Source organism: Enoplosus armatus, chromosome 18 (genome assembly GCF_043641665.1).
Source record: "Enoplosus armatus isolate fEnoArm2 chromosome 18, fEnoArm2.hap1, whole genome shotgun sequence".
NCBI classification, from domain to species: Eukaryota; Metazoa; Chordata; class Actinopteri; order Centrarchiformes; family Enoplosidae; genus Enoplosus; species Enoplosus armatus.
In genome coordinates, this window is record NC_092197.1 from 20,381,754 (window position 1) to 20,402,619 (window position 20,866).

Genomic DNA, 20,866 nt, shown 5'->3' on the forward strand with positions numbered 1-20,866 from the left:
AAAGTCACGACCCCGATACGCCCACCCACACCCCCGACACCCACCCCTGACACCCTGCAGCATGTGCTGTTCCTCTGCGCACACATCCACACACACTGAATGCAAAGTCAACACAGCCCTTCATCGGGATTGCGTGAATTAACACGTGAGGTCTGCGGATTATCCAGGCTGGGACTGAACCTGTGCTGGGGGAGGAGGCAGGTCTCAAAACCTGAACCGGCCCAACCCAACTGTCTGCCTGCTGAGATAGACAAGGGGAAAGTGAGAAAATGCTTTATTAAGATATATATATATATATATATAATAATAATAAATCAATGTGGCTCTTGCAGCACAACAGAACAGTTCCAGCACCCTAACCCAGGGTGCCCCCCCACCCCATCTCCCTCCCTCCCTGTGCTTGGAGAAGTGTTTTCATCATAGGGGAAGAGTCCTGTAGTGAAGAGAGAGAAAAACACACACACACACACACTTTTCTTTTTTTAACCACTCCATCTTTATTGCTAATTCATTCATCTTTACACTAACGGCCTGGTACCATTTAGATCAGGAGGGGGAGAAAAAAAAAAAACCAAACAAACAAGAAAACTGGAATTCCATAATGTTTGAATCTAATATCCTTCACTCCAATTCTTTTGGATTACACTCATCAGCAGTTACAAAAAAGAAACCCGCTAACCGTAAAGTGTCGACGGACCTCAGAAACATTAAGAAATTAGTAGATGAAATTGGACACAGCAGTTCCCCTGAAGCAGTATTTCACTTTGACTTTATTTACCCCCCCCCCCCTCCCCAGCACATACACCTTTATAAATAACAATCAAACCCCAACAGTAGCTACCTGCTGTCACTGACATCCATGTTTTTTTGTTTGTTTTGTTTTGTTTCTTTTTTTTTTTTTTTGTTTTTTTTTAACTCTAGACATTATTACACCATTTCTTCCTGGAAAGCATAAACTGAAACATTCAATGACTTCAAAATTAGACAGAATGGGTGATGGGAGGACTGTGGCGCACGCCCCCCCGCCCCTGCCAACCCTGTCTCAGCTAGGGTCTAAATCAAAACACGGCGTGATTCGTATGCGTCCGCGCGTTTGAACTCCCAGCGAGCCTCCGGATGAGGAGGCGTTTCCAGCTCACACTACTTGAACGGCCGTGACAGTAGAAATGGAGCTGGGCCAATCAGATTCCCACAAATCACACATACAGAAAAAAAAAAAAAAACTGTACATGAGAACCAGAAAATCAAGTCAGTGGGTAAAAAAAAAAAACAACAACAAAAAACCCCCCAACACAACTGATATGAAGTAGCTTCAAAAAAAAAGTTCAGGCATCACTCTTGAACATAATCCTTAAACTGTGTTTATGTGGGAGACTGTAGGCTGATACTGGGAACCAGCTCGAAGCTACACACACACACACACACACACACACACACACACACACAAACACACACTGTGGTGCCAGTGTCCTACATGTGTGACCCGGTTGGCCTTAACCAGCGCGTCTTACAGTTCTGAATGTATGCAATATGACGTGGTGATGCATGTTCCCTCGCTGGGGTGAATTAAAAAAAAAAAAAAGGTCCCGGCAGGTCCCCGGTTTTACAGGGAGCTCAAGGAATGAGATCCATGCGGATGCTTCGCGCTCCGCCCCACCAGTCCACGTCCTGTTGAATCAGCATCAGCACTGCGCTCGCTACTGGTTCGAATAGTCCAGCTCAAACTGCTCATTCGGGACTTTCGTGAAAGTGAAGTGAAACTACATTAAAATGGCTGCAATGCAATGTTCTAAGACTTAAAAACCAACGTGGACCTAAAAAAAAAAAAAAAAAAAAAAAAGGAAGAAACTGTGCTCAAGTGTTGATTGACAGAAGTCAATGCTTCTTTTTCTCTGTTTAATAATAATAATAATAATAATACCACTGTACATCGCATAGCTTTGGGATCTGGACAATAAATGGGATCAATCAATAAGATGAATCAATAGTGACAGGAGTTGCGGTCCAAGCCAATGGAGGGAGAAAAAAAAAAAAAAAAAAAAAAATGAAAATACAAACTATCAGTAGGATTAAACCCAGCTCGATAATACCGTAAGGCAACTTAAACCTGCCTGTTTATGGGCTCATTAACTGAACTGTCCTCTGAATGTCAAAAAGGGCAACTCCAAACAGAAGCATACAGTAGCTGTCCCAGATCAGCTGACGTGGTTACGGAACGGAAAACATATTGTGCGCGTCTGTTTTTTACGAACTGAACTAAAAATGCGCCGTTTATAATTAAAAACAAGCTATTAAAAACAGTAAAAGTTTGTGTGTGTGTGTATATATATATATATATATATATATATATATATACACACACACGACAGGCAATCTGCTCTCTAAGCTAAAAGCAATTGCTCCCCCTTCAGACAGCTACTGTTGAGATTTTGATTTTTCTAGCATTTATTGTCAGTGCTGTTTACAGAAGGCCGTCCGAACTCAACACTTCCTGTATGTAATCTCAGCGCCGTGGACTGTATATAAAAAATGGACGACGACAAGCTCCCCAAAAGTGAAGCCAAAAAACAAACAAACCACAAAAAAAAAAAACACGTCTCGATCGCCCCCTGGTGGCTGGCTGCAGTATAGATCATAAGCCCCGCCCCCCTCCATGTTAGCAGATGGGACATGGGCCAAACCAAAAAAAAAAAAAAAAGAAAATCAAAAGTACACGTCACGTTCAAGTGTCCGTCTTTCTGATACGTTATTTACTTATTTGATGCTATAAAATCACCAGCGCAAGATGGCAGCCGAGTGGCGACGCGTCGGCCATCTTTATATACAGTCCACGGTAGAACGTTTCGTTCAGTTGGGGTCGTCTTAGAAAGGTGCTCTGTGGAGTTTCTAACCAAGTCTTGATGAGCAGGTCTCCATTTTGTTCGGAACTTGAGCTCACGAAAAAAAGGACCCACATACAAGAGCGGGTGGGCAGAGCTATATATATATATATATATATATATATATATATATATATATATATTTGTGCTGACAGTTCCACAGTATGCTATTCTTTTCTTAGACTGTTGGTGGCAAGAAAGAGCAATTTGCTGAGGTTGTAAAAAAAAAAATAAAAAAAATAAAAAGTTAAACATTAAACGTCTTCTTGTTTACAAGAAAACTCCACAGGGCACCTTTTAAAAAGGTCACAACAGCAAATGGAGGGATTAAAGTCACGACTTTGATTTGGGCGAAAGGGGAAAAAAGGCGCCGTCGAAAGCACGGCCAGCGCTTTGGGTGAGAGCTGCGAGAGCTCGGGCAGAAACTGAGCCTCTGAACCGCAGAGGCGCCCGGCGTTACCTCCCTGAACAGATCGTCCCGCTTTCAACTTCAAAACACACGCGTCAAAGCACTATTCAGCTTCTTCCTCCCGTCAGTTATTGCTTCATCTGCTGTTTTAAAGTTACCGCAGTACCGCGGGGTGCTAGAAGAAGTGTTTTGATTTAAGTGAAGCGGTTACTTAGCAGCATGTTGACCAACCCAGTGGAAATGAAGGAAAACGGTTTCACCCAGCCATTTTTTTTTGATTATCTAGCATCGCACTCTACCACTGGAAGCACTGTTTGAGCTCTGAGGTCAAAACCACCGGGGGGGCGGCTTTAAGATTCCAGATGCTGCCTGCGCTGTTACACCTGTTGGAACTACTCGAGTCGGTACTCACAGGAAGTAGGGCTGTGGGTGTAAGTCTGCCGCTGGACTAGTGAGTCAGCGTCGGTCGGGGGGCTGAAGACTGCGCGTTTGAAGCCGAAAACAATCTTGTTGGTCTGGAGCTGACCCGACCTCCCCAGGCTACATTGGCCGCTACTAGCATAACGCGCCCGAATCTCGGACCAAACTGGCGGCGGCCGAGTTGCATCGTGGGTAACGTATGCAACCAGGTTTTTGACAAAGACGAAGATTCTGGTTCTGGTTCTAACTGTCTATTGTGAGTCTGACAGTGTTATAGGGGTGCAAATAAAATCCGTGGAGCACTCTTTGAACCCCCGTATGCGACAGCTGACCAGGTCCTTCCAAAACCATGGGCACTAAGCCGCTGCCATGACAGCCTCCATCTCTTCTGGTTTCAGGCTTTCCGCCAGATGTTGAACCCGGTGGCAGGGATTTGCTCCCATTCGGCCACACAGAGCGTTAGTGAGGTCCAACACCGGTGTCGGCCTGTCCAGAGCTCCAGTTCATATCCCAAAGGGGGATCCAAAAACCATTTCTTTACGGGGCTGGCTTTAGAGCGCGTGGGGCCCGGTACCGTCCACACACTCTTTTGGCCATATAGTGTATTTGCTTTTGGGTGTTTTGACCCCCCCCCCCCCCGCTTTCCAGTAAAGAAGAATCAACTGAATCAGGTTCAAAATGCCAGACAATTAAAAAGCAGAGGCAGGGCTGGACTACATCTAAACAACGATCCTTCAAAGAACCGAGTTTTGAATGACTGATATAGTCTTTCTGTATATAGTTTCTTAGCACTGACCACGTCAGTCAAACCTAAAACAAAAAAATTTAAATAGAGAGTAAAGTCATGAGTGTTTACAGTTATATTATAAAACATACACACAGTAAAAGGATGAGACAAACAGAGAATATTTACATATATAAACAAAGAAGTCCGTCGTTGTGCCACAAGGCCCGGGAGGACTCTCCCCTCCCCTCCCCTCCCCTCCCGTCAACATCAGCGTGATGCTTCTCTGCAGCCTACACACGTAATGGCTAGTTTTCACTGTACATGTGTCAACAGCCCCCCCACCCCACCCACCCCCAGTGTGAGAGCTGAGGCCTCTGACGACGGTGCGGGGACACTACGCGGCCTTTTTAGCCTTGTTTGTTCGATGTTTACACAGTCAACTGCAGTGTGCTTTGGGGCAGAGCTTTAGTTTCCTTCCGCCGAGAACCGACTGAGCATCACTCCGACTGTTTTGTTCTGTCGTTAAACACACGCGCGCACGCACACACACACACACCACACACACACACACACACACACCACACACACTGAGCGATTACAGTCACCCACCCCCGACGAGCCTGTCCCAACAGAAGAGATGCTTATGTGCAGCAAAGGTAAGCACCCTCACGACAAAACCAAAAAAAAACAAAAAAAAAACACCATGCACCACATCTTAAGTCCTATGTGTCATATATTAAAGGTTCTGTCCGAACTGCTGTGAAGAGGGTCAGGGACACATTTCTGCTCTACGAAATAATAAAGAATGGTAAGAATAAGATTAATGCACACGATTGACCCTTGTGGTGATGACAGTAGGAGGGGCTTTAGGTTGTTTTGCTTGAAGTTTGCCGGGAACCGTGGCTTCCTGTGGTGTCAACCTCTTTGTCCGTAGTTTACCTCCTGCCCGTGATTTGTCTCCATGGGGTCTTCTTTAAAGTTTTCACACTGCTCCATCACTTTGCTGAAAACACAGAAATATATTTGCAAGTTAGCTAAAGGTTAGGTACTGTCGCCGGAGATTCTATGCCTGTACAGAAATGATTGCACTATTATCAAATTACGCAATCCGCACAGGGGGCAGCACCCTAAAGCTGGATTCATGGTCGCCGTAGTGGCTCCGGCGCGAGGGTCCGTGTGCCCAAAATGACGTCATCGCGCCATGCGAGCCGGTACGTCGCTTCAACCTTATCCATCATTTTCTTTCCGCGACGTCGGGTTGCGTTTCTCCAAAAGTTGAATCTGTCTCAACCTTTTTTGGAACCCCTGCTGTGGGGTCCTAACCGCCGCAACTGAACCACCGTGACGTCACCCGTTGATTTGTGGACTACCGTTTTGAAACCTCGAGTTCAGCATTTTGGCCGTTGCCATCTCGGAACCAGAAGTGACCATACCTGACCCATCTGAGACACACTGCCTGTATCGGCACCCTGGCCGCACCTGGCTCCTGGCTACGCCGTGCGAAGTAGCTGCTAACAAAGTTAGCTTGTAAATGTACTTACTGGAAAGTTAGCAAAACTGAACGCCGCTATCCTGATTGACAGGTCGTTACCATTGCGAAAAGGTAGCCCTGCCCGAAGGCATAGCTGCTCTATCGTCTATTTTCCTCTAAATGGGACCATAATTTACAAAATGAACATCACGCTGCATTGAAGAAGGCTTGAAAAACTAGCGATTGAGACCATAAACCATACGGAATGAATGTTAAATCAAGTGAGAAGTAGGGTCATTTTCTCATAGACTTCTATACAATCGGACTTCTTTTTGCAACCTTGCTGGCCATTACAAAGAATGCAGGTTTAAGGCACTTCCGCTTTGGCTTCAGACCTGGAGGTTGGTGCTTGGGTGCAGCAGTATAGTAGTCATAACCCATGAAAGCCTGTGACTGAATCATCAGCTGTAGAATCTATCTTGGGAAACGGAACCTACTGACAAGCTACCGAGAGTGCTAACGAGTACGAAACAGTACATAAAGATGAGGTTAAAGAGGGTTCTTTCGAGCACAGCTTATACACAGAGCTGTCAGTCTTACCTGGCCATGTCCTTGGTCTCCGGCTGTGAGCTGTCCAGTTCCAGAACTTTCTCTAGGAGACTTATTCCTCCTTCCTTTATCAGCAGGGGGCAATACTTGCTTGCTGCAGACCGAAAATGAACGGAAAGAGAAAGACTGTGAGAATGATTCCTGTGCTTTACTGTACACTTTACTGAAATGGGAATGTTAGAGGAATGATAGAGGTTGACAGCTCTAATACCAGGTGTGAATGCACCCGAGATCCGATCGCTCATTTGGAGGTGGTCTGGGCCACATTCTTTTAGCAGTATGTACGCATATGTGCCCGCGGGCCATCTCAAACCACGCACCAAGGTCTTTGCAAACTTTCCAGGCACTGGACGTGCATTGCTGCCTACCGCGGGTTCAAAACAACAACGCATTTGGTCTTTGCAAACAGAAATGATGTGCGTATTTATTTGCTAGGTGTGAACTGACGCACTTAAGAGCTGTCCACTTGTGACCGGATCACCCCAGGATCGCATGTTAACGCCAGGTGTAAACGGCCTAAATGTGTGAGTCTGGTGTGAAAACCTCCAGGGCGACAGATACTCACGGTAAACTGACACCAGGTTAAAGAGAGCCCACGTGGCCCAGTGCTGACTGACAGGGGAGATGCTCTGGGGCAGCAGTCGCAGGATGGGCTCGAATGACCTGAGAGATCAATTTAAAAATTCAAAAAGGAGGAAAACCCACTGACAGCTGCACAGGAAGACCCCCCCCACACACATATATACATATATATGCACACACAATATATATGTATATGTATATACACACACACACACACACACACACACAGTCCTTGTTTCTACAGAGTCAATGTGATTGGCCAGTTATGCTAGCTAACCCTGATTGGTTGTTTGATTCAGACCCGGTCCAGTTTTATAAAAGACTAAATACAAAGGGGGGGGTGGGTGCTCACATACACACATTCTTTGAAGGAGCCCTTCAATTAGATATTGTTGGTGACATGCAATGGTCAAAATGAGTAATTTCAACCATATAATATATGATATATAATTCAATAATATTGCCTACTGTCGCTTTAAATAAATGAAAAGGTGGCTGATACGGCATTAATAAGGAAGTAGTAAACGGATAAATCACCTGTAGTTGATGTTGCGCCGTGAGCTGACGTCCCAGCTCTGGATGGCATCCCACATCTTGTCCATCACGGTGTCTCTTCGCGGCTCTTCCATCGACCAAACCTCCGGCCCATCAAACATGATGTGTGACAGCACGCCACATGCGTTGTACGACACCTCGATCCCATCTGCTTTGCTGTCCAGCAGGTTACTGTCGAGGCATTGCACAGTGAGTGAGTGAGTGTGTGTGTGTGTGTGTGTGTGTGTGTGTGTGTGTGTGTGTGTGTGTGTGTGTGTGTGTTTTGAAACCCAGAATGTCTGACTATCAATAGTTTGGTATGCACTGCAGTTTGTTCCAGATGTTTGTCATTTTATTTTGCTTATTTAATGTGTGGTTGGAGCTGTTTGTACAAAAATCAAAATAAAAGCAGAGAGTTGATTAAATGACCAGACATGAGCTGGGTGTCGAACAGCAGCTGATGTGAACATCCAAGCGTCTAATAGTCGTTATTGTTTTATTAATACATTGTTTTATAAGTACGCTGGAAAGGTCGACCGGAATCCTTCTAGAATCATTTTACTCTCCGCTTGTTCTCTAAGCTCTCTAAACAGGGTTATCTGCACATTTCTTAAGTACAGGTAGAAATGATTTTTAAGACCTTTTCAATACCTCTAAAAAGAAAAAATAATACTATCACTGCGGCAATATATATATATATATATATATAAGTGTATGTGTGTATCATCTGCATAGAAATGGACATTGAAGCATATGTGGACATTGAAGCATATATAGGATCCGCGGGGACCCTGTCTTAAGTTGCCTTACCTGAATACAGTGATAAACTGTGGGGTGAGCAGCTGTGGCCTCAGCGCTTTGACCTCGGCGACGTTTCCCAAAAGCCCCAGCATGTTGCGGTGAAGCTCCTGCTTGTCTGGAAACTCCTGGAGCGAGATGATACAATGTGAGACCTTCTGCTGTAATAGTCCAAGCGCGTGGTTTTCAATCTATCAATATATTTCTAACATGTACGGAAACGAATCCTGAAGGCGGACCCACCTGTAGACACTCCAGAAAGAGACTCATGCCCCGGCAGTTGAGGAACATCTGACAGTTGTCGGGCGTCTCGTCGGTGATGTTCCACAGAGCGCTCCAGGAGAACTCCATCACCTGGTCACACTGAGGGGCAAGAAATACACAACCTTTTTAGTATCCCCTTCACGTGTCATTGCAACAGATGTGATGGAGGTATGGTTATTTGACTTTTATTAATAGCCATGGTGTTGCTCCTGGGAGAAGACTACAGCACCCCCTCATCAAGATAATGGCCCAGAGGCAGAGGTGGATGAGAGACAACACCCCCGCCCCCCCATTGGATACTCTTCACTAGTGGACAAGTGTTGAGACGTTCTTCCCGAGGCTGGCCGATCAAGCGAGCCGCTATCTCTGCGTTCCCCGGACATCGGGACCATCTGAGTAAGTATTCTCCGCCGCGGGTCTCTTTGAGGTATGAAAAAATGTGGCTACAAGTTTCCGTGTTGCTTTTGATCATTAATTAGCCTGTTACAAAAGTCTGGCTCCTGTTTGCGAGGCTATCTATTTTAATGCGTTTTCTACACTGGAAGTCCAGGCTGTTATACCTACTAAAGGTTCTATACAGCGGTCTAAGCTCTGGAGGATTCAGTGTGTGTTGACGCATAAATCCTCATGCTCCACACATCAAAATAAACCCTTTCTTTTGAATGGGTCACAGACATTCGTCCAATCTAAATGGTACATTTTACTCTCGGTGGTTAACGGCTAATGATCGGTTAACAAGGGTCGGCTATCGGTCGGGAAAGAAATTCGAAATTAGCATCCCTACACGCAACAAAGGTCCCCCTGGCCGGGAGTCGAACCGTGGACGTTGCGGACGTATGCGCTTTAACCATTGGGACACCGGGGTCGCCGCTCTTATTTTACGTTTGAAAAGTAAAACTTCTTAATAGACCTCTGTCTATTGTTTCACCGTGCTGTCCTTCCCGGTGAAACAATTGAGTCAAGCTAGCGTCTTTGAAGCAATCAAATGTCAAGTTCAAACTCACCATTCTGTCCTGCAGCTTCTTCTGAATTAAATTCAGCATCGTCTGTGAAGGAGGAAACAACAACAGTCAAGACAAAAAAAAAAAACTTGAAACATAAGTCGGCTGACAGCTTTCACAATGGGGCTGTGTTGGTGTGGGCGCGTTACTAAGGGGTAAAAGATTTTACCACAGAACAAGAAGGTGATGGACGCAAACAAAAAACAAAAAAACAGCTATGAAAGCTAATAGATAATACATTTGGTGAAATGGAGATAAGTGTGTGGGTGTTCACAGTTTACACACACACACCACTGCACCGCCACTGGTCTCATTGAAATGTTGAGGAAGCTCGCCTTTGTCCGTCGCTTTAAAACTTCTACTGTTAAAAAAAAGACATAACTTGATCATCGGTGTCCTAGAGGTGAAGCCGACCTGTACTTTAGCTCTGGAGGAGCTCACTGGACCCGTTAAAACCACCGACTCTGAAAACTGTTAACGCGCAGTTAGCGGAAGGGGAGGAGATGACGTATCCCAGCAGCCTACGTCCGGTGAGCCGGACTACTGTAGGACCAAAGTACGTCACAGTCCACAACTTACTTCTACCCATTCCCCCTTCCAACGTTCAGCAAATGGCTGATGGTGCTTCATCGAGCCTTCTCGCCATCAGTCACGGCATACATAAAAAACGTTATTCTTCCTAATCAGTGCTTCAATGTCCATTTCTACGCAGATGATACAACTGTATATGCCCCCCCCCCCCCCCCCCCCCGGTTCCACACAAACCCAGGCTCTGACTCATCTACAGCTCTGCCTTTGACGCTGTCCAGAGCATCTACCTGTCTCAGACCACCCTACCATTAAAACTTTAACCTTTAAATCACTTATTCAAAATCTGTATTGAACATTTGACGCAAAAACATTAAATCAATCTCGACTTGTTTACGGAAACATTCTGTACTCCAGACATGTGTCAGGAATATGAGGATGTTGAAAAGAGTGAAGCCTGTCTCGACGTTACCTTGACGAATCCCATCTTTCCCACAGCCTCCTTGTGATGGTTGTCCACCTGACAGACCAACGCGTTGCAGAGGTGCACGGCGATCCTCTGGATGGACTCGTCCTGCCTGGCGGGCTCCAGGATTTTCAGCAGCAGCTGGTTGACCCGACTGTACTGGAACTCCAGCTCCTCCGGAATACTGAAGTTACACAGAGTCAAGCAGCAGTTCCTCTGGACCTGGTGGGGGGGCACAGAAAACTGTTATTTTCCTGTACATAAAACACAAAACAATGGCAATTGTCAAACAATTGCCCATCTGGACACTTGGGCTATCGATCCTACAGCAGATGAATTTTTTCGATACCCTGTTTTTCTACAGCCCCACTCAATAAAAGAAGCCAAACTTCTTAAATGTTAAATGTTGACTTCCTAAAATGCAGTCTGTCAAAATGATGATTTAAATAAGAAACTGCTGGATCAGAGACTGATTATAAAGAACACAGTGACGGTTTTGGATACACGGAGTTACACATTTTGGTCAGTACCACAAAAAAAAAAAAAAAAGTTCATCAGAGATGGGGCATGAGGCCACAGAGTAGACTTACAGTGACCTCCTGGTACTGCTCCATTCCATTTAGCACCACCTGAATGACCTCTCTGCGCAACCGCACGCTCTGGTCACTGCGGTACTCCGTGTTGGTCAGGTAGAACAGGGCAGCGCTGCCGGTCACCTGGATGCTCTTGTCGTATTTGTGGCACTTCAGCGCCGCTATGACGAGCTGAAAGGGCAGAACGTTTGCAGGAGTGGTGTGAGAGAGTGCCGAGCGCCCCTTCCTTTCAAAGAACATAACCCGACTTAAAAATTCATCCCACCTGCAACGCTCGGAGCAGTTGGCTGCAGTGTTGTATTCTGGCGATGTCAAACAGCTGATTGATGGCTCTGTGGGCCAGCTCAGGGCGAAACTCTGTGTAAGCCTCGATGGCATTCAGGACCTGGTCTTCATTCTTCGATCCAGTCACCTGAAAGAGGCGGATTTAACCCACAAAACAAAACTGGGCGGCAGGGGGGGGGGTGGTGGGTGTTCAGAGGTCAGTGTGTTTACCGGGGGGGAAACTACAGCTCACAATCAGCACCGCCGCTGGCTGTTTGGTTTTATAAACCAGCCACAAGAAAAACAACCAGAGCTGCACATAATACACACACTGTGAACTTAGTTCTTCAGAATTAATGTTTCCCATTACTCAACACTGTGATATACAAGGCGGGTCTGTTGTGCTGGCTCTCATGCACATGAATTAATCACAACGTGGCAACCCATTTTTTTTTCTCTCTCTATAGCCACTCCGGGGGTCCTTACTTCTCCCATCAATCCTCTTGTGATCCCTCAGATTCATCTTGGGATCTTGAGGGGTCGAGGCTACCAGGTTGTGAAACACTTATCAGGAGGGTGTAACGATTCACCGATACGAATCGGGAATCCGGGTTTAACGTTTAAAATGGGACTACACCGACACGCGGACCCCCTGGATCGATCTAAACGTAAAGTTACAAATCGGTTGACTGAAGCTTTGATGCTAATTCTGCACGGCGTCGCCACTCTCGTCAAAGGTCAAAGGTCAACGCGAGACTCTCGCGTCACAAGTGTAACGTTGCAAGTAACTGCTTGCAAGGTTTACAGTGCGCCATCAAATCTAAAGTTAGGAAGACGTTTGTCTTTCATAAGGAAAACTGGACCAAAGTCTGGCCGTTTGTAATGTCTGTAGAACAGCGATGAAGTAGCACGACATATCTCAACACTCAGCTGGTGAGACGGCACGGTGAAACCTATGCGGGTGTTTCGGTTTAACGAGTGACCCCGTTTACTTGCCGACTTTTGGCCGAATGCGTCCGTTGCTGGTAACACAAGATAACACGTAGCTGTCCTCATAGATGCCTTTCTTTCGTTTTTCATCAAAACACACCTATTTGATTAGTCTTTGGAGTCCTGTTTGAGGAAACGTGTCACGTTGCTAACATTCGCTGCTTGTTGTCAGGTCAACAGAAACACTTGGGATTCCCTGGTCTTTTATGAAATATAAAGGATCTATTTGAAGGTGAGCAATTCTACTTTTATAGAATGGGTTTATTTTTATTTTCCGACACGTGTCCGGCCTTTAGAATCTAGAGTACCTTATAAGCGGGGATGTGTGTCACATTACAGAGGGTGGTGTCGTATAGGCCCAGAAACTGCAGGGGCCTCTTCAGCTCCTGGAAAGGATAGATGCTGCTCTTGCAGGGCTCGGTGCTGAAAGAGAGGGAAAAACTTGTTCAGAATATACACATATACACAAATACACATACATATATATATACAGTTGTGTTCAAAATAATAGCAGTCCCGCATCACTAGCAAGATAAATCACTGTTTTTGTTAAAATTTCAACTTCTACACTGCAAGTAAGTTTCTAGAAGGTTTAGTAAAGGTATAGAAAACCAACAGACCCAACAGGCATGGTGTGCATGCTGCTGATTCTGTGAAACTGAATCATTAACTGAAAGGGGCGTGTTCAAAAAAATAGCAGCGCTGAGTTCAATAAGTGAGGTCATTGATAATGTGAAAAAAACAGTTGTTAAACAGGTGGCCCTCATTTAAGGATCAAGGCAACTGACGCTGCAAATGCTGGCTGTGCATTTGTCCTTGAAAATGGGGTCGTTCAAGACGCTGTTCAGAAGAAGAGCGTTCTTTGATTAAGGAATTAATCAAAGAAGGGAAAACCTATAAAGAAGTGCAGAAAATGATAGGCTGTTCAGCTAAAATGATATCAAACGCTTTAAAATGGCAGCCAAAACCAGAAAGGCGAGGAAGAAAAAGAAAAACGACTATTCAAATGGATCGGAGAATAACCAGAATGGCAAAGGCTCAGCCAATGATCAGCTCCAGGAGGATCGAAGAAGATCTAAGGTTGCCTGTGAGTACTGTAACAATCAGACGACGTCTATGTGAAGCCAAGCTACCAGCAAGAAGCCTCCGCAAAGTCCCATTGTTAAAAAAAAGACATGTGCTGAAGCGGTTACAATTTGCCAAAGAACACATTGACTGGCCTAAAAAGAAATGGCGTAATATTTTGTGGACTGATGAGAGTAAGATTGTTCTTTTTGGGTCTAAGGGCCACAGACAGTTTGTCAGACGTCCTGCAAACACTGAATTCAAGCCACAGCACACAGTGAAGACGGTGAAGCATGGTGGTGCAAGCATCATGATATGGGGATGTTTCTCGTACTATGGTGTTGGTCCTATTTATCGCATACCAGGGATCATGGATCAGTCTGAGTACATCAGAATACTGGAAGAAGTCATGTTGCCGTATGCTGAAGAGGAAATGCCCTTGAAATGGGTGTTTCAACAAGACAATGACCCCAAACACACCAGCAAGCGAGCAAAATCATGGTTCCAGACAAACCGCATTCAAGTAATGGAGTGGCCAGCACAATCCCCGGACCTTAATCCCATAGAAGACTTGTGGGCTGACATGAAAAATGCTGTTCGTGAGGCAAAACCAAGAAATTCAGAGGAATTGTGGAACGTAGTACAATTGTCCTGGGCTGCAATACCTGTTGACCGGTGCCAGAAGTTGGTCGACTCCATGCACCACAGATGTGAAGCAGTTATCAGAAACCGTGGTTATGCAACTAAATATTAGTTTATGATTCTCAGGAAAGTTGAATCTTCAAGCATTTCTTAGTTTATACAGTACATTTGAGTTTGTAAAGACAGATGTCAACACTGCTATTTTTTTTAACATTATATTTCTTGACTTTCTGTAAAATATTATCAAATTCAATTACTTTTTCCAATTTTCTTGCTTTGAAATAGAAAGTGCTGTGTCCCCAATGCATTTGTGTTCATTAAAATACAATTTATTTGAGGGATTTTGACGTTTACTCACCTTTTTAATCACACTGCTATTATTTTGGACACAACTGTATATACATATATATATATCTGATGCACACTCTAGATGCGGGTTACCCCACCTTGGCCGACCCATAGCTTCCTCGAAGTGTGGCACCGTGCAGTTGTCCAGCATGATGTGGCCCGAGATGTCCAGCGACACCAGGTTGATCAGGCGCTGCACGATGGCGGTCAGGATTTTCCTGGTCATCTTAAACTTAGAGGTCCGCCTGCTCTCGCGCGAGATGTCAAGATGCCTGAGGAGCATAACGAGTTTCATCAATGACGCATCCTTCGAGGGTGGTGGGTGAATAATACGATCACCCTATGCCTGCAAAATATCTCCATCCATTAGCCAATCAATGAATTATATTGTAAATAGACTACATCGGATATTGCATGTACATGGGTACACATTTATCTGCATTTGTAGTACAACCTCAAGCGTGCATGTATATAACGCCCGGTAAAAGCTTCAACAGGGGTGCTGCGTGAATACTGTGCACATGCAAAAACTCATCTCTTCATCAATCGCCGACACCAAACTAAATTCGCTGCAGACAAAACCGCTGCCCGGCTGCGGCCGAAAAAACAACGCGATGAGAGCTGCGAGAGTCGACCGAAACAGTGCCGTTGTGGGCCGGACAGGTAAACAACGAGCTGTGACCAATCACGGGTCAGCGAGCAATAGCGTAACTGGCCAATCACATCGACTCTGTACAAAACAAGGGCTTCTGCAGAAGGTTCCACCCTCTGGATTGGAGTGTGAATCAGAACCCCCTGATTACCCCTGATTGGTTGTTTAATACAGACCTGGTCCAGTTTTTTTTTTTTAAAAGACTAGATTTTTTTTTTTTTTCTTTTTTTTTTTAAAGGAGCCCTTCAATTAGATATTGTTAGTGACATGCAATGGTCAAAATAAGTTAAATTATAATTCAAAAATATTGCCTACTGTAGCTTTAAAGGTCTGTTTTATGAATATGGAGACCCATTCAAATAATAGCATAAAATCATATTTGGTTATGGTATTATTTATAATTCAATAATATTGCCTACTATACCACCAGCAGCACACTTCTGGAAAATCTGTGTTGTGTTTTATCACTAATGAATGAACCAGGCATGATCAACCGGCAATATAGACAAGGACTGGAACACCAGGGTGTGTTAAGAGCGCAATGACAGCTTATGCGTAAAAAAGCCCCCCCTCCCATCCTACCTGAGATTAACAATCTCCACCACCGTGTTGACCAACTCCTCCGACAGGTCCACATTGTACAGAACAAGAGATGCCAGTCTGTCCCTCCACTGGGTGAGAAAAGTAGTTCCCAGCAATTGTACATTAGACAGATCTAGTGAGGTGAGCGACTTCAGGGGCTTGAGCAGGGTCTCGGCATCCACCTCGTCGGGCAGGCCGCCTAAATTGAGCAACCTTAGGCGGTTGAAGCCCTGGAAGTTAAAGTCCGTCTCCAGCGCTTGCCGAGACGCGGGGCTCTCCTCCTCCTCGTCCTCGGTGTCTTCGTTGCAGGCGAGTGGCGCGCCGCCCTTCCTGTAGAAGATGTGGCTGCAGCCGAAGAGGCAGAGAGACACCAGGGTCTCGCGGAAGGAAGTCAGTGTTTTCAAGCTGCGGGATGACAGACTGTTGCAGTAGGTGAGGTGGAGCTCGATCAGGTCCTGGCAGAACGCACAGAGCAAAATCACCGTTATTGCGTGTTGCCAGAAAACCATCTGCGCATCGTCACAATGTCTGTAAAACGAACGCAAAACAAGCCCGTCGTGTCAAACAACAGGGCCATGATTCATTGTATCAATTACAACCGTGTTCACCCTACCTCGACATGTCAAAATGGCTGCTTCCAAAAAGGGCCCATTATGGGTAACAAACTGCGTAAAGTAATAGCCTTTTAAAACACACACTCAGTTCAGTTCAGTTCTTAATTGTCCCACTGGGGGAAATGTGGCTTGCAGCAAAGCATAGATAAGCAATGACAGTACACACATAGTACAAGTACAACAATAAAGAAGAAGATGGATTTTGTCTTTTTTTTTTTTATAGGTTTGGATAAGACAAAGTGTTATCTATTGCACTTTTGCCCGGGGAACCATGGTCCTCTGACCTCTGAAAGAGAGGATGGTCTGAGCTCCCTGGAAATCCATCCTGCCTTACTAGCCTGAGGTCATTGAGCTCTGGCTAGAAAGTCCGAACTGTCAGCAAAGCAGAACAATTCCATATTTGAAATGTTTAGAGTAAAAGACCAATATATATATATATATATATATATATATATATACGACCGGTCCAACATCACACAGTACAGTCTCTTGTGGTATAAGAGGCTGAGCAGATTGCATAGGGCACTGGAGAAGTTCCTTAAGAACGTAAGAACATCAGCGTACCCTTTTCTTACGAGCCCATGTTTGCAGACCAACCATTATTCTCCACGAAAGTATAATTACATACCCAAAGTAACCAACAAATACCTTTGAACAAAGCATGCCACATCGGGAGGTGATCCCTAACTGACGTGATCCCTAACTGGCTTCCCACCCACCAACACCCACTATATTGCTTTCAAAAGGGCCACGCTTGGCGGACGAAGACTACTTTTCTTCCTTGCGCTTTAGTAGGGCTGAGCTTCAACTTTAGTGACGAAATATATGACGAATTGTATTAAGACTCTGCTGAATCAGTATGTTGTCTATAGACAGATTTATTCCTATTTCACATCTTATTTATGTCTTGCATAGATGCGCCACCATTCTGAGAACTAAAGTGCCACATTACATGGCATGAGCATGTATTTTAGAAAACATTTCACTACGATAATACTTATATCAACGGAAGAATATGCGACAAATTCTTAAAACATTGGTACGGTCCACCTAAAACAAGGCCATGTAATGACAGCACCATGTCAAGGTGCCATTGCATTTATTTCTGGAGAAACCTTAAACCACAGCTTTTTGTCGTGGGACAGTGCGCGATTGGAGTGGGGTACCATTAACTAACGTTCCTTGATTGTCATTTGACACAACTTCTTTCAGCAGTAATTACTGGTAACAGAAAACCAAACGGCCACCCCTCCCAGTTCTTAGGGCTTGACGGTACCATTGCAAGAAGAATCCTACATTACTGTGGAGGTGAGGTGTTGGGTATCCTAGCTATACTTCACAAGTGTTGGTCCAAACAATACTAACTACAATATGAAAGTTACTGGTTCGGAATGGAACTTAAAGCCACAGTAGGCGATATTATTGAATTATAATTTTGGGTGAAATAATAATTTTTGACCATTGCATGCCACTAACAATCCACCAGGTCTGAATCAAACAACCAATTCTGATTCACGCCACAATCCGGAAGGTGGAACCTTCTGTAGAACGCCCTTGTTTGTGCAGAGTCAATGTGATTGGTTGTTTGATTCAGACCCGGTCCCGTTTTTTTAAAAGACGAAATACAAAGGGGGGCGGGTGCTCACTGACACATTTCTTTAAAGGAGCAATTAGATATTGTTAGTGACATGCAGTGGTCAAAATGAGTTATTTCAGCCAAAATTATAGTTCAAAAATATTGCCTACTGCAGCTTTAAAGGTCTGTTTTATGAACATGGAGACTCATTCAAACAATAGCTTAAAATCATATTTGGTAGAACATTTTGAAAGTTTTTTTTGAAAGTATAATCTGATAGACTGGATTGAACATTATCTGGATTAACCTTTCCCCATTCGTTGGACTGATAAATGTTTAAGTAAGAAAAACGGACCAGACGTGCGTTTCAAATATAAAATAGAGTCATCATCGCAAAGAACAGCAACGCCCAACTCAAAAAGTAGACAATAATGAACCCTGATATTCAGAGAGTGGTCCATGACCTGTTTAGTCTAGCAAAACTGACCATAACTGCTGAGTAAATCCCAGGCATTACTATGAAAAAAAAAATAAAAAAATCAGCTTACTTCATGTTCCTTCATGCACAAAGAAAGAAGGAAGGAAAGGTGCAGTTTGAAAAAAAGCGACGGGTTCCTCCTCAACTTGAAGGAAATGAATGTGGACAATGAGACATTTACAACTGACAGTTGGGTTAATAACTTCAAAAAAGGTCCTTCTTAGTTTTTATTTCCAAATAAGAGGTTTCGATAATATGACACACTGTATACTGATGTTATTATCGCCCCATGGGAATGGTGGTCTACGTTTTCTAGCTGACATGTTCCACAGAGGTGAACGCTAAAACAGCTTATTCCGAACTTGGCCGGCTCGCGGCACCTCACCTGTTTTCGAATGGCCTCCAGATCTCTGTCTCGCACGAAGTCCTCTCTCAGCTGCACCCTGGTCAGTCTGGTGCTCCGGGGGTCTGAGAATAGTTGGAAGAAGCTCTCCTCCGGCTCAAAGTTACTGTCCGTGTGGACCAGCTCCATATATCTGTTTACACAAAATCAGACATGGAACCTGTGCAAACCAACGGCATACTGACACTTCAGAAACTGGGCAGACATCGACGGACGCGCCCCGCTTACGTACGTGTTGACCAGCTTGTCGCAGATCTCGCTGGGGAGGAAGATGTCCGAGCGCAGGCAGAGCTTGTTCCTGAAACCCTGGTAGCACATGGTCTTCCTGAGGTTCTTCAGGCAGAAGACCGTCGCCAGAGTCATAAGGCTGTCGGGGTTGTCTCCTGCTTTGGCTGCCATGTTAGCTCAGATCCAAAACAGGGCAGTGCAGGGGACCTGGGGAGGGGGGGGGGGGGGTGCATTGAACAAAGCAAATGTGAGAATTAAATGGAAGCGATGATTGACATGTAAAGTCCTGGTAATTATAACTGTCACAATATGCTAATATATGCAATTTTTTTTTTTGCATTCCCTGCAGCTGAACATTTAGGTTGCAGTTTAATATAACATATATATATTTATTTATTTCTTATGTAAAAAAAAAAAAAAAAGAACAAGAAAGTGACAAAACAGAAACTTAAACTGATTTCAATAACAGTAACAGACTTGGCAGTTACAGTGACAGTCAACCCGCCCCCACCCCCCCACCCCCAAAAACAAAATAAAGTCGAGCACCAGAGGCATTAATAAGACATTACATTTAACTGTCTACTAAGTTAACGGGCAATACACTGAGCCCATGTTTACATTACAAGACCACCTCTTCGCAGGCATTGTTGTTGGGCTACTTTGGAACAACTTTGCTAACAAAAATGATCTTAACCAACGTTGTGTTGAGCCGAATGACTCCTGCCGATAAAGCCCGAAACTAGTAGCCGTTCACCTGGACCAGTAGCTGCCCAGCCTTTTTTGGTTGGTGCTGCTAGTTTTGTTGAGTTAACCAGCACAGCAACGAATCCTGAGGGGAGACACAGCAAGACTGTTACTAAGTTAGCTCGCTAGCCCGGAGCTAGCTAGCGGCACTGCACAGTAATTTACTTTTAACAACACTAACGCCAGATAGCCACCGACAAACGGACGACAACTGTTAGCCTACTCGCTCGCGGCAACCCGAAACACCGCAGAGCAACACTTGTTATTCCAAGTCCAGCCTTAACTTGCCTACGCGGTGCATTTCGGCGTCTAAATTGGCTGGTGGCTAGCGATGACTTTCCCTGCTCTGGCGTTAGCTAACTTAGCTAGTGGGGCTAGCGCTAGCTAGGAGCTCTGTGTGGAAATGCCGAGTGCGAGCGGTGGTCAGCGGTGTTTGAGTGCACGGCTCGTCAGGCAGCGCTCTACCTTAGCTCTCGCCAAGGCTGTGTGTCTTTGATGACGGCGAGAAATCGGGTTATTATCGCCAGTCTTCACTCATCTGATTTTCGTTTTCGTCCGATGTCAACAAACAGACTCCTCCTCCTCCTCCTCCTCCACCTTCTTCTACTATTCCTCCTCCTCCTCCTCCTCCTCCTCCTTTCCCCCCATCTCTTCCTCCTCTTCGTCTTGTACTCCCATCACTCGTCCCTCGAGGTCCTATTTTTTATACTTCTATACAAAATGAGTATTATTGTGTCAATAGTAAATATCTGGTACACTTACTATTATTATTATTATTATTATTATTGGTAGCAGTAGTTGTTGTAATAGTGGTAGCACTAATAGTAATGGTGGTAGTTCTAGTAATAGTAGCATAAAGTTAGTTCCTTTGAAATATGTCTGTTTAACCAGCCTTAATTAGAATATATTTAAATGTTTAATCAAAACTATTTAGAGGAATCCTAAAGGAGTTCTCCTTGTTGTCCACCTTATTATGCAGAGAAACTGTGTGTCCAAACT

At 44.7% G+C, this 20,866-nt stretch overlaps 1 protein-coding gene across 1 annotated transcript; it reads right to left on the reverse strand.

Annotated features, from left to right (window-relative positions):
* Positions 1 to 5,325: 5,325 nt before the first annotated feature.
* zer1 (zyg-11 related, cell cycle regulator) lies at positions 5,326 to 20,381 on the reverse strand. The gene is made up of 16 exons (XM_070924966.1): positions 20,333 to 20,381; positions 19,128 to 19,330; positions 18,878 to 19,028; positions 15,825 to 16,279; positions 14,689 to 14,862; positions 12,844 to 12,958; positions 11,547 to 11,693; positions 11,279 to 11,452; positions 10,695 to 10,910; positions 9,698 to 9,739; positions 8,673 to 8,792; positions 8,442 to 8,557; positions 7,635 to 7,823; positions 7,081 to 7,178; positions 6,507 to 6,609; positions 5,326 to 5,438 (listed from the first exon to the last, which is right to left on the reverse strand). The coding sequence occupies exons 2-16, from the start codon at positions 19,292 to 19,294 to the stop codon at positions 5,351 to 5,353; spliced, it is 2,355 nt and encodes a 784-aa protein (XP_070781067.1). The 5' UTR covers positions 19,295 to 19,330; positions 20,333 to 20,381; the 3' UTR covers positions 5,326 to 5,350.
* Positions 20,382 to 20,866: the final 485 nt, after the last annotated feature.

Coding starts and splice junctions, on each gene's coding strand:
- zer1 (XM_070924966.1), bottom strand. CDS start 19,294: ATGGCAGCCAAAGCAGGAGACAACCCCGACAGCCTTATGACTCTGGCG. Junction 11,453..11,546: donor AACTGCTCCGAGCGTTGCAG/GTGGGATGAATT, acceptor CTGCCCTTTCAG/CTCGTCATAGCGGCGCTGAA. Junction 9,740..10,694: donor GAAAGATGGGATTCGTCAAG/GTAACGTCGAGA, acceptor CCTCCTTCACAG/ACGATGCTGAATTTAATTCA.